Source organism: Euprymna scolopes, chromosome 16 (assembly GCF_053919585.1).
Source record: "Euprymna scolopes isolate OS-2025 chromosome 16, ASM5391958v1, whole genome shotgun sequence".
In the NCBI taxonomy this organism is placed as follows: domain Eukaryota; kingdom Metazoa; phylum Mollusca; class Cephalopoda; order Sepiida; family Sepiolidae; genus Euprymna; species Euprymna scolopes.
The window spans coordinates 109,748,906-109,763,102 of record NC_136497.1 but is presented as its reverse complement, the minus strand read 5'-3'; the positions used below and the strand labels follow the sequence as shown (position 1 = coordinate 109,763,102).

At 28.5% G+C, this 14,197-nt stretch overlaps 1 protein-coding gene across 7 annotated transcripts in view; it reads right to left on the bottom strand.

Moving 5' to 3' along the window:
• The window catches only part of LOC145296047 (regulating synaptic membrane exocytosis protein 2-like), an 874,180-nt gene that overhangs the window by 159,929 nt on the left and 700,054 nt on the right, over window positions 1–14,197 (bottom strand). For all 7 annotated transcript variants that reach the window (XM_080142091.1, XM_080142092.1, XM_080142093.1 and 4 more), the window contains 2 exons: window positions 13,995–14,102; window positions 12,355–12,472 (listed from right to left, as the gene is read on the bottom strand). In XM_080142091.1, the coding sequence (XP_079998217.1) occupies window positions 12,355–12,472; window positions 13,995–14,102 (226 nt within the window). The remainder of the gene's footprint in view (window positions 1–12,354; window positions 12,473–13,994; window positions 14,103–14,197) is intronic.

Below are 14,197 nucleotides of genomic sequence, written 5' to 3'. Positions count from 1 at the left end.
ACCTATTTTTTTGCTTGTCATTTTCATTCTTTCACCTATTTTTTTGCTTATCATTTTACTTTTTTCACCTATTTTTTTGCTTGTCATTTTAATTCTTTCACCTATTTTTTTGCTTGTCATTTTCATTTTTTAACCTATTTTTTTGCTTGTCATTTTCATTCTTTCACCTATTTTTTGCTTGTAATTTTCATTCTTTCACCTATTTTTTTGCTTATCATTTTCATTCTTTCACCTATTTTTTTGCTTGTCATTTTCATTCTTTCACCTATTTTTTTGCTTGTAATTTTCATTCTTTCACCTATTTTTTTGCTTATCATTTTACTTTTTTCACCTATTTTTTTGCTTGTCATTTTCATTTTTTAACCTATTTTTTTGCTTGTCATTTTCATTCTTTCACCTATTTTTTTGCTTGTCATTTTCATTTTTTCACCTATTTTTTTGCTTGTCATTTTCATTCTTTCACCTATTTTTTGCTTATCATTTTCATTTTTTAACCTATTTTTTTGCTTGTCATTTTCATTTTTTCACCTATTTTTTTGCTTGTCATTTTCATTCTTTCACCTATTTTTTTGCTTGTAATTTTCATTCTTTCACCTATTTTTTGCTTATCATTTTCATTTTTTCACCTATTTTTTTGCTTGTCATTTTTCTTTTTTCACCTATTTTTTTGCTTGTCATTTTCATTCTTTCACCTATTTTTTTGCTTGTCATTTTAATTTTTTCACCTATTTTTTGCATGTCATTTTCATTCTTTCACCTATTTTTTTGCTTGTCATTTTCATTCTTTCACCTATTTTTTTGCTTATCATTTTCATCCTTTCACCTTTTTTTTGCTTGTCATTTTTATCCTTTCACCTTGTTTTTGCTTATCATTTTCATCCTTTCACATTTTTTTTGCTTATCATTTTAATCCTTTCACCTTTTTTTTGCTTGTCATTTTCATCCTTTCACCTTGTTTTTGCTTGTCATTTTAATCCTTTCACCTTTTTTTTGCTTATCATTTTCATTCTTTTACCTTTTTTTGCTTATCATTTTCATCCTTTCACCTTTTTTTTGCTTATCATTTTCATCCTTTCACCTTTTTTTTGCTCATCATTTTAATCCTTTCACCTTTTTTTTGCTTATCATTTTCATCCTTTCACCTTTTTTTTGCTTATCATTTTAATCCTTTCACCTTTTTTTTGCTTGTCATTTTCATTCTTTTACCTTTTTTTTGCTTATCATTTTTATCCTTTCACCTTTTTTTTGCTTGTCATTTTTATCCTTTCACCTTTTTTTTGCTTGTCATTTTCATCCTTTCACCTTTTTTTTGCTTGTCATTTTTATCCTTTCACCTTTTTTTTGCTTATCATTTTCATCCTTTCACCTTTTTTTTGCTTATCATTTTCATCCTTTCACCTTTTTTTTGCTTGTCATTTTCATCCTTTCACCTTTTTTTTGCTTGTCATTTTTATCCTTTCACCTTTTTTTTGCTTGTCATTTTCATCCTTTCACCTTTTTTTTGCTTGTCATTTTTATCCTTTCACATTTTTTTTGCTTATCATTTTCATCCTTTCACCTTTTTTTTGCTTATCATTTTCATCCTTTCACCTTTTTTTTGCTTATCATTTTCATCCTTTCACCTTTTTTTGCTTATCATTTTCATCCTTTCACCTTTTTTTTGCTTGTCATTTTCATCCTTTCACCTTTTTTTTGCTTGTCATTTTTATCCTTTCACATTTTTTTTGCTTATCATTTTCATCCTTTCACCTTTTTTTTGCTTATCATTTTCATCCTTTCACATTTTTTTTGCTTATCATTTTCATCCTTTCACATTTTTTTTGCTTATCATTTTCATCCTTTCACCTTTTTTTTGCTTATCATTTTCATCCTTTCACATTTTTTTTGCTTATCATTTTCATCCTTTCACATTTTTTTTGCTTATCATTTTCATCCTTTCACCTTTTTTTTGGTTATCATTTTCATCCTTTCACCTTTTTTTTGCTTATCATTTTCATCCTTTCACCTTTTTTTTGCTTATCATTTTCATCCTTTCACCTTTTTTTGCTTATCATTTTAATCCTTTCACCTTTATTTGCTTGTCATTTTCATCCTTTCACCTTTTTTTTGCTTGTCATTTTTATCCTTTCACCTTTTTTTTGCTTGTCATTTTCATCCTTTCACCTTTTTTTTGCTTGTCATTTTTATCCTTTCACATTTTTTTTGCTTATCATTTTCATCCTTTCACCTTTTTTTTGCTTATCATTTTCATCCTTTCACCTTTTTTTTGCTTATCATTTTCATCCTTTCACCTTTTTTTGCTTATCATTTTAATCCTTTCACCTTTTTTTGCTTGTCATTTTCATCCTTTCACCTTTTTTTTGCTTGTCATTTTTATTCTTTCACCTTTTTTTTGCTTATCATTTTCATCCTTTCACCTTTTTTTTGCTTATCATTTTCATCCTTTCACCTTTTTTTTGCTTATCATTTTCATCCTTTCACCTTTTTTTTGCTTATCATTTTCATCCTTTCACCTTTTTTTTGCTTATCATTTTCATCCTTTCACATTTTTTTTGCTTATCATTTTCATCCTTTCACCTTTTTCTTGCTTATCATTTTCATCCTTTCACCTTTTTCTTGCTTATCATTTTCATCCTTTCACATTTTTTTTGCTTATCATTTTCATCCTTTCACCTGTTTTTTGCTTATCATTTTCATCCTTTCACCTTTTTTGTGCTTATCATTTTCATCCTTTCACCTTTTATTTGCTTATAATTTTCATCCTTTCACATTTTTTTTGCTTATCATTTTCATCCTTTCACCTTTTTTTTGCTCATCATTTTCATCCTTTTACCTTTTTTTTGCTTGTCATTTTTATCCTTTCACCTTTTTTTTTTGCTTATCATTTTCATCCTTTCACCTTTTTTTGCTCATCATTTTCATCCTTTCACCTTTTTTTGCTCATCATTTTCATCTTTTCACATTTTTTTTGCTTATCATTTTCATCCTTTCACATTTTTTTTGCTTATCATTTTCATCCTTTCACATTTTTTTTGCTTATCATTTTCATCCTTTCACATTTTTTTTGCTTATCATTTTCATCCTTTCACATTTTTTTTGCTTATCATTTTCATCCTTTCACCTTTTTTTTGCTTGTCATTTTTATCCTTTCACCTTTTTTTTGCTTGTCATTTTCATCCTTTCACCTTTTTTTTGCTTATCATTTTTATGCTTTCACATTTTTTTTGCTTATCATTTTCATCCTTTCACCTTTTTTTTGCTTATCATTTTCATCCTTTCACCTTTTTTTTTCTTATCATTTTCATCCTTTCACCTTTTTTTTCTCATCATTTTCATCCTTTCACCTATTTTTTGCTTATCATTTTCATCCTTTCACCTTTTTTTTGCTTGTCATTTTTATCCTTTCACCTTTTTTTTGCTTATCATTTTCATCCTTTCACCTTTTTTTTGCTTATCATTTTCATCCTTTCACATTTTTTTTGCTTATCATTTTCATCCTTTCACATTTTTTTTGCTTATCATTTTCATCCTTTCACCTTTTTTTTGCTTATCATTTTCATCCTTTCACATTTTTTTTGCTTATCATTTTCATCCTTTCACATTTTTTTTGCTTATCATTTTCATCCTTTCACCTTTTTTTTGCTTATCATTTTCATCCTTTCACCTTTTTTTTGCTTATCATTTTCATCCTTTCACCTTTTTTTTGCTTATCATTTTCATCCTTTCACCTTTTTTTGCTTATCATTTTAATCCTTTCACCTTTTTTTTGCTTGTCATTTTCATCCTTTCACCTTTTTTTTGCTTGTCATTTTTATCCTTTCACCTTTTTTTTGCTTGTCATTTTCATCCTTTCACCTTTTTTTTGCTTGTCATTTTTATCATTTCACATTTTTTTTGCTTTTCATTTTCATCCTTTCACCTTTTTTTTGCTTATCATTTTCATCCTTTCACCTTTTTTTTTGCTTATCATTTTCATCCTTTCACCTTTTTTTGCTTATCATTTTAATCCTTTCACCTTTTTTTGCTTGTCATTTTCATCCTTTCACCTTTTTTTTGCTTGTCATTTTTATCCTTTCACCTTTTTTTTGCTTATCATTTTCATCCTTTCACCTTTTTTTTGCTTATCATTTTCATCCTTTCACCTTTTTTTTGCTTATCATTTTCATCCTTTCACATTTTTTTTGCTTATCATTTTCATCCTTTCACATTTTTTTTGCTTATCATTTTCATCCTTTCACATTTTTTTTGCTTATCATTTTCATCCTTTCACCTTTTTTTTGCTTGTCATTTTTATCCTTTCACCTTTTTGTTGCTTGTCATTTTCATCCTTTCACCTTTTTTTTGCTTATCATTTTTATGCTTTCACATTTTTTTTGCTTGTCATTTTCATCCTTTCACCTTTTTTTTGCTTATCATTTTCATCCTTTCACCTTTTTTTTTCTTATCATTTTCATCCTTTCACCTTTTTTTTCTCATCATTTTCATCCTTTCACCTATTTTTTGCTTATCATTTTCATCCTTTCACCTTTTTTTTGCTTGTCATTTTTATCCTTTCACCTTTTTTTTGCTTATCATTTTCATCCTTTCACCTTTTTTTTGCTTATCATTTTCATCCTTTCACATTTTTTTTGCTTATCATTTTCATCCTTTCACATTTTTTTTGCTTATCATTTTCATCCTTTCACCTTTTTTTTGCTTATCATTTTCATCCTTTCACATTTTTTTTGCTTATCATTTTCATCCTTTCACATTTTTTTTGCTTATCATTTTCATCCTTTCACCTTTTTTTTGCTTATCATTTTCATCCTTTCACCTTTTTTTTGCTTATCATTTTCATCCTTTCACCTTTTTTTTGCTTATCATTTTCATCCTTTCACCTTTTTTTGCTTATCATTTTAATCCTTTCACCTTTTTTTTGCTTGTCATTTTCATCCTTTCACCTTTTTTTTGCTTGTCATTTTTATCCTTTCACCTTTTTTTTGCTTGTCATTTTCATCCTTTCACCTTTTTTTTGCTTGTCATTTTTATCATTTCACATTTTTTTTGCTTTTCATTTTCATCTTTTCACCTTTTTTTTGCTTATCATTTTCATCCTTTCACCTTTTTTTTTGCTTATCATTTTCATCCTTTCACCTTTTTTTGCTTATCATTTTAATCCTTTCACCTTTTTTTGCTTGTCATTTTCATCCTTTCACCTTTTTTTTGCTTGTCATTTTTATCCTTTCACCTTTTTTTTGCTTATCATTTTCATCCTTTCACCTTTTTTTTGCTTATCATTTTCATCCTTTCACATTTTTTTTGCTTATCATTTTCATCCTTTCACATTTTTTTTGCTTATCATTTTCATCCTTTTACCTTTTTTTTGCTTATCATTTTCATTCTTTTACCTTTTTTTTGCTAATCATTTTCATCCTTTCACATTTTTTTTGCTAATCATTTTCATCCTTTCACCTGTTTGTTGCTTATCATTTTCATCCTTTCACCTTTTTTTTGCTAATCATTTTCATCCTTTCACCTTTTTTTTGCTTATCATTTTCATCCTTTCACCTTTTTTTTGCTCATCATTTTCATCCTTTCACCTTTTTTTTGCTTATCATTTTCATTCTTTCACATTTTTTTTGCTTATCATTTTCATCCTTTCACCTTTTTTTTGCTAATCATTTTCATCCTTTCACATTTTTTTTGCTTATCATTTTCATCCTTTCACATTTTTTTTGCTTATCATTTTCATCCTTTCACCTTTTTTTTGCTTATCATTTTCATCCTTTCACCTTTTTTTTGCTAATCATTTTCATCCTTTCACCTTTTTTTGCTAATCATTTTCATCCTTTCACCTTTTTTTTGCTCATCATTTTCATCCTTTCACCTTTTTTTTACTCATCATTTTCATCCTTTCACCTTTTTTTTGCTTATCATTTTCATCCTTTCACATTTTTTTTGCTTATCATTTTCATCCTTTCACCTTTTTTTTGCTTATCATTTTCATCCTTTCACCTTTTTTTGCTAATCATTTTCATCCTTTCACCTTTTTTTTGCTCATCATTTTCATCCTTTCACCTTTTTTTTGCTCATCATTTTCATCCTTTCACCTTTTTTTTGCTCATCATTTTCATCCTTTCACCTTTTTTTGCTAATCATTTTCATCCTTTCACATTTTTTTTGCTTATCATTTTCATCCTTTCACCTTTTTTTTGCTCATCATTTTCATCCTTTCACCTTTTTTTTGCTCATCATTTTCATTTGTTCACCTTTATTGCTCTTTTCCTTTTGACACTTTCATCCCTTCTTTCCGCCCCCCCTTTTTTTTTGGTGAAAATAAATAATTTCAGTCACCCCACAATTTGTATTATCGCTTGCAATAAAACTTTTCGAAAAGTTAATAGAAACTTTCTGCTGATCAGTTTGCAGTTTCACACAATTTTACTTATTCAGACTTGCACGGCGGCAAAAAAATGAAAGAAAAGTCACTGAATAATATGAAATATTACAAAAATCAAGTAATTTTATCAAATAGTTTTTTTTTAGTCAACCAAATCAAATTTTATCACATGGACTTTTTAGTATTTTCTTTACTTTAATTGCCGATCTGCATAAGCTCCATTATATAACTTATTTATATTTGAACGGAAGTTAATAGAATCTCTTCAAAGTACAAGTATTTTATGCTTTGCCTTAAAACTTTTTTATATAAAAAAAATAGTTTGAAAATATGTGACATTTTCGATTTAATGTTTTGTAATGTAAATTTTGTACAAATTAAAATAATTTATTTTTCTTTTATAGAACTAAATATATAAATTATATATATACATACATCTATATATATAAAAATGTATCTCTTGGTTCGTTCGCAATTAATAGTCTAAAAAACCACTGGACGGATGGCTTTCACGTTTTGGTATATGTTTACTACATCCATGTGTGTGTTTACATATTTCTTTTTAATTATAATTTTATACTTAATTTTTCTATGATAAATAGGTGTTTTTCTTTGTACCAATAGGCCATTTTTTTTATTTAGGGACAATTATTTATTACTGCTTCCTGTCACGTGACCAGTGTTACAATTTAGCGGTTTTCCTGCTAGATCTGGAGATTTGCAATCTAGCGGGGAATTCTAGAAAATCTGGAGATATTTGGCACCCACACATCCGCAATTTTAGATTAAAAAATAAAGAAAAGCACTTGAAAATACTTTAAAACATAAAATAAACTCATTCATGTAAGTAAAAAAAAGTAGCATTTATTGCCTTTGGTAACAATTATTTATTGATTATTTGTTTTGTTTTTCACCTTTTTTCGGCTAACCATTCTTAAATCTCGCTATCAAATTGATTTTTCCAAGTACATTTTAGGTGTGGGGGGTGCATTCCAACCTCCGAAGTTTAGTTTAAAATACGATCTAAGCAACCCTGCTTTATTTAGAAGTATTTAGTCGAAAATTGTAAAACACAAGAAACAACAGCAAAAAAAAAAAACAAAAAAAACTTATACCAATACAGTAGAATTTAATTATCTACCAACCTAAATACTTTTAATATGCTAAAACAAAGTTTTTTTTTATTATTATTTTTCTAATTTCAAAATATATTGCACCATTACTGTGATGTTTAATTTGAAGTATATTTCAATTTAACTTTTATTGAGTTTATGATTTGTTTCCTGCAAAAAAAAAAAATACCCTCTCTGAAAAAAACAGGCAAAACTAGCTGATAAAATATGTAAGCCTTCTGGGGAGCTAACCGCTTCAATATAATTCCAGAAACATATAGTGAGAAAACACGGAACATTTTATATATTGAATATACTATATTTATAAAATTTTTACGGTAGGAAGTTAAAATATAGAGTGGGGGGGGGGGATTAGCGATTTTTGAAAATTTCAGACGATCAAAGTTAAAAATCTAGCGATTTTCTGGACATTTCTTTCTCCTGATCTCGCGGGTTTTTTTTAAATCTCAGTTGCCAGCATTGCATCACTAAAAAACCACTACAGGCTTAATGTAAACAGAATATGTTTACAATATCGGTAAATTTTCAATGGGTTTAATCACATGATTATTGATAATGCAACCATGTGATTGAAATTTAATTTAAATTAACCACACGTGGTCGCTTTCCTATCAAATATTCATCGAAAAATGGTAGGCACACACAAAATGAATGCCGACGCTCAAAGTGTATAAACATTTTGACTCCTCCCTTTACTTAAAAATTCACCAAAAATCAGGAAATTAACGAATTTTAATGAAAATTGGACTAATTTTCAAATAATGATCGCAGAATATAATGAACTAATTATTTTTACTTAACTCTTAGTGAAAATGTTTTATTTTGTTTAAACAAAAAATACCTTTACTAAAGTTATGGTTTTCAGTAGTAAATAAAAAACGCAAGAATTTATTTTTTTTTTTTTATATAAATAAAGCATCGTAATTTGTAACTATAAAAAATAATTTTTACGAAAAAAAAAATAATAATTTACGAAAAAAGCCCCTAAAGTCTGTATTAATGAATTTGATATAACTCGAAGAAAAATGAATTATCGCATACTATTCAGGAAATTAAAGATTCAATTAGATTCCTATTTCAGTCACCTAAATTATTTAGGATGAAATGAGTTTAGGAATTTATAGCCAAACCTAAATATATTTTTTTTTTTTTTTTGCTTAAAAAAAATAGCATTAATACAGTAAGTTAGGTAAAATTTGCATAGAATGCTCTGCTTTACGGTTGTTGTAAAAATGGAACGGAAATTTGAATTTTTTTCCCTTTTAAATTCGGTACATTTTTACATTACGTCCAACTCATCGTTCACATTCGACACGTCAACTTTTATAGCTTTTCGGGTATTCTGGCAAGGTTAGGGGGTGTCTACTCCGAAAGCCATTCTTAACATGGGTAGATTGGTAGGTGTGTCAGAAATTTTGTGAAAAATAGTGAATAATTCCACCCCGTCTTTCCAAGCTTATAACTCCTCGAAAAATGTAACTCAAGCCCTAATTTTTTTTCCAATTAAAGGAGCAAGGACCAAGGTTTCATTAAAAAAAAACAAAAAACAAAAACAAACAACATATTTAAAAAAAAAAAAAGGTTTTAACTTCGGACTTTACTGGTAAATTTCTAAAAAACACTACTTTTTTTGTTTTAAATTTGAATATATTATTTATTGACATTTTCTCTTCAATTTGTGATATATAACACTTTGGTGAATAAATTATTTACTTTTTAATAGACATTTCAAAATGGGAGGCGTGAATTATTCTACCCCCTGTCTTTCCAAGCTTATAACTACTCGAAAAATGTAATTGAAGCCCTAATTTTTTTTTAATTAAAGGAGCAAGGACCAAGGTTTCATAAAAAAAAAAAACAAAAGAAAAAACAAACAACGTGGTTTAAAAAAAAAGGTTTTAAACTTCGAACTTTACAGGTAAATTTCTAAAAAACACTACTTTTTTTGTTTTAAATTTGAATATATTACTTATTGACCTTTTCTCTTCAATTTGTGATATATAAAACTTTGGTGAGTAAATTAATTATTTACTTTTTACTAGACACTTGAAAATGGGGGGAGCGTGAATTAAAAAGAAACGTTTGTCTAAAATATTATATTCGGTTTATTGGAAAGAGCATAAAATTTCACATTGACCCTGAAAATATCGTAAAAATAGAATCAATAGAAAAATTTTGATAGATTTTTAAAGTTTAAAAATTGAAAAATATTGAGTTCGTAAAATTCATTACTGTTTTTTAAAAAATACAAAAAATATTTCTATTACTTTAAAAACAACTTTAATAGTTTATTTTGGAAGTATAATCCATAAAGAAAATAAACAACCCATTTTTAAAAGAGAAATTACGAGATTTTTATATTTTATTCGCAGTTTCATGATAGGGGTGTAAAAAATTCCTACAAAAATTCTGATACATCTACAAGATTGGAGTGTTTATTCGTTGTAAACATACCCGACAACCTATAAATGTCGACATTTGCAATGTGAATGGTAAGCTGGACTTATGTAAAAAATAACAAAAAGATATACCAAACTGACTTTTTCGTTTAAAAATGGAATTATTACCCTTTCGTTATTAACTTTTAAAAAAAAAAATTTTTTTTAAATAAATATTTTGTGTTTTATATACATAAAATACAATTGTTGAATGTTATTGTTTCGATTATATTCGTTTGGGGGGGGGCACAATTAAAAAATTAAGAAAGATTAAAACGAAGCGAAATTTAAGTTTCCGTTCCATTTTTACAACAACCTTAAAACAGTGCATACTCAGCAAGTTTTATTGTAATTTATAAGCATAATATTGAAACACTAAATCAACATTTTATTTATTTTTTTGCATAATTAATGATGGAAGTATTTTTCTGTTTATTTTCTTAACATCTGTTAAAAAAAATAATTTGTACATTCTCTTGAAAAAAAGAATCAAACTTTTCTCTACTTTCACATGTGTTCCATTTTAACAAACTGAGCCACAGCAACGCATGGCCGGGTACAGCTAGTATATATATATATATATATAAATTTTGAATATATAATTACTATATATGTGAAGATGTGTGTAGATAAGGTAATGTCATCAAAAGACACCTGAAATAAGCAGTAAAGAAACAAAATAAATACTTAAATGTTTCGGATTTCAAGTTATTTATACAAATTTTATTCATGCTATTTTTATAAAAAATGTATTTTTCGATAAAGGTAAAAAAGGTAAAATATAAAAAAATATATTAACATCTATGATTTATATGCTTTTATGATTTATATGCTTTTATGATTTTCATAAAACGATTTTCAATGTCCAGAAATGCATCATTTTAAGATGCAAATGTTTTAAATTTGAAGTTTTGCTAAGATGTGATCATGTGAAGTAGTCTCATCATTTCCTATTTTCCATCTTGATTTCTTTTTCTGGGATATGAGATGAAATACACTTGATTTAAGTTTTGCAAAACGCTTCAATATTTGCATTGTAAATGACGAGAATCATATCGAAGGTTTTTCGTATGAATAAAATCTTGTGTTTTTATCATCATGTTTACACTCTACAGACAAACTGTAGATTCACTTGTGTGTGTGAGAGAGAAAGAGAGAGAAAGAAAGAGAGAGACAGAGAGAGAGATATTTTAAGGATGAAAATATGGCAGAATGGATAGGTAAACTAAAATTGAATAAAAGGATAACGACAATGAAAATGGAATATATTGAAGTCAACATGCAAGCATGTGTCTGTGCATCCAAATTTTGTTTCAGAAGAAAAAATTATTTAGCCATTTTTAAAATGTATAATAATGTATAATAATGTTGCTTTATTCCCCAATTTCATTTTAGTTTACTTACACATGTATATACAAGGTGCGTCTGGTGTTTGAGAACATCACTTATTTTACCAATTCTTACCTGTATACTACCTTTTACTTTTTTTATAGACAATCAATCATGGGAGATAATAAACTAACACAGGGAATGAAAAGACATTCTGTAATAGTTGAAATAATGGCAGAACACAACAATTTGCAAATTCCACAATTTCTTAAAGTCGCTTGATGCTTTGTTTTTAAAGTTCACAAAGAATTAGAAGATAATGATGACCAGATTTATCCTGTTGCTAAACGTTAAAGGCACTGGCAATGTTTGACAACATTAGAACACACAAATTTATTCAACAAGTTCAGAATATTGACGAGAGCTCCCAAAAGTCAATGAGGTCAATTGCAAAAAATCTCAGTGTCTCCAAAGCTACAATTTGAAGGACTGTCCATGAGAATCTTTGATACAAGTCCTATGCGATGAAGAGAGACCAGTTTATGTTCAAGATCACCAAAGAAAATCGTTTAATAAGATCCAAAAGACTCTGCACCATTACATAAAGCTCAAACCACTCAAGAATGGTTAGCAGAACATTTTCATGATCTCATTACCCCCAACTTGCAGCCTCCAAGCTCTCCAGACCATAATCCGTTAGATTATTACATGCGGGGTTTTGTTGAGAGAGATGTTGAAAGACATGCTCACAACACTAAAGATTCTCTGAAATCATTCATAGTAATGGACAACACTGACGAGGACCCGCCAAAGGTTTAGGTCTTGAATAGAAGCTGTGATTGGAGCTGAGGAAGATTTTATTGAATGAAATTATACAATAAAAGTGCCACTTATGAACCAATGTTGTTTTATTTAATTACATATGTGATGTTTGTATTTTTATTATCCTTAAAAATGTAATAAATGTTCTCAAATACCAGACACACCCTGTACATAGCTATGCATAGCTGTACATATATGCATTATTTATGCAGAAAGCCAATTTTTGTACAACATGGAGGGCTACAACACTAACCTGTTTGAAAGCTATCATCATAGTCAAATTCTGACATGTCACTATCACTGAATCCTCGAGAGCTGGCTGGAGGAGATAGATGAACTTTTTGAACATCATCAGGATCGTGACTACTTTTCTAAAAAAAAAAAAAATGGAAAAAATATGAATATGATTTAACTATAAAATATCATGGAATGTGAATCAAATGTAATGGTCACAATTTATAGGTTATAATCAGTAAATAAGGAATGAACTTGCAAAACTAATTGAATATAAAAAATAAAAAGACAAAATCCAAAATTAGTCTATCACTGCTTGTTACCTATTCTCTCTCTGCTCTCTCCTCTTCAACTAAATAATATTACTATTTATCATAGCATTTGCTTTTTTGTTTATAATGAATGATTCCAATCTTTTTCTTCTTTCCTTTCTTTATTACTTTCAACTGTTAATAAACAGAGTAGGAGAGAGAGAGAGAGAGAGAGAGAGAGAGAGAGAGACAACTTGATGGAAGTGATGATGTATGTATATATATAAAAATGGGGTGAAGGGTACTGCTCAAATGACATACAGTGGGAGATGGTCTCAGGGTAAGATTAATCCTTTTAAAAATCCTCATGCAGTTGTCTTTCCTTGATGCACTAAGCACATGCTTATTTTGTTTAATGGCTATAGCTGTAGCCTCATGCTTTAATTGTTTCGTATATAAAGTCTTCTTAATCCAGAATGAATGACCTCTGATGTTGACTTAACCCCGATTTTGGAATTTATTAACCTCTAGTTTATTCAGAATCACAGGATAATCTACTAATGATTTTAAGTACTTCTGTTAAGCATTTCTAATTTATATACATTCAACAATTATATAAATCTAAAAAGAGATTAGTTTACTCATATTTGCTTGAATTCTTTCATCTATACAAATGATGCTAAAAATCTGGAAAACTTATTTTAAATTTGTAAAATATATACAACAACAAGAAATATACAAGAAAGCTGTTAATGCCTGAAAGTATCCTATACCTCTATAAGGCCACCATTTGCCCATCTAATGAGTATTGTTGTTATATTTGGGCATCTGTCATTAGTCTCTCACTCCTAGACAAGGTTCACAAGAGAGTCGCCAACCTAATAGGTCCTGAACTGTCAGCTAAACTTCATCCTCTGTTCCATCAACGTAATGTTGCATCCCTCTGCCTGTTCTACAAGTACTTTAACGATGAATGCTCTGATGAACTGCAAGCACTTGTGCCCCCTCGACGTAAATACCCCCGACAAACAGCTAAATCCCACCCCTTCACAGTAGAGATCCCTAGATATAAGAGAGCCTTCTACTCCAGTAGTTTCTTCCCCAGAACCGCTAGACTTTGGAATTCCCTTCTAGGTCCCTGCTTCCCCAACTATACTGACATGCAGAAGTTCAAATGTAATGTGAACCGACATCTTGCTGCCCAACTCCCTACACATTACCCGTGATGCTTATGTCCCTGATAGTAGCTCCCTACAACAAAGTAGCAATGTGCCTTGTTTGGGGTGAAAATGTAATTTTAAAAAATACTAAATAACTTAAAATGAAGCAAAGCAACATTATAGTTAATATATTAAAGATGTTTAATAATAATTTATACAAATTTGAAGATTTAAAATGTTTGCCTTACTGTGCGTGATGAAGATGTGGGCAGTGAAATGCTGGACTCATCATGTTGTCGTAATGTATACCAAAGAAGATCATCCTTAAAGTTGGCTCTAGATAAGTCAATTATCACCTGAAATTAATAATTTTGGAGTAAAATTCAAAATGTTCAAAATGTTCAATGTAAAAACAGCAATATTCATGATTGATTGATTAAAAAAAAAGAGA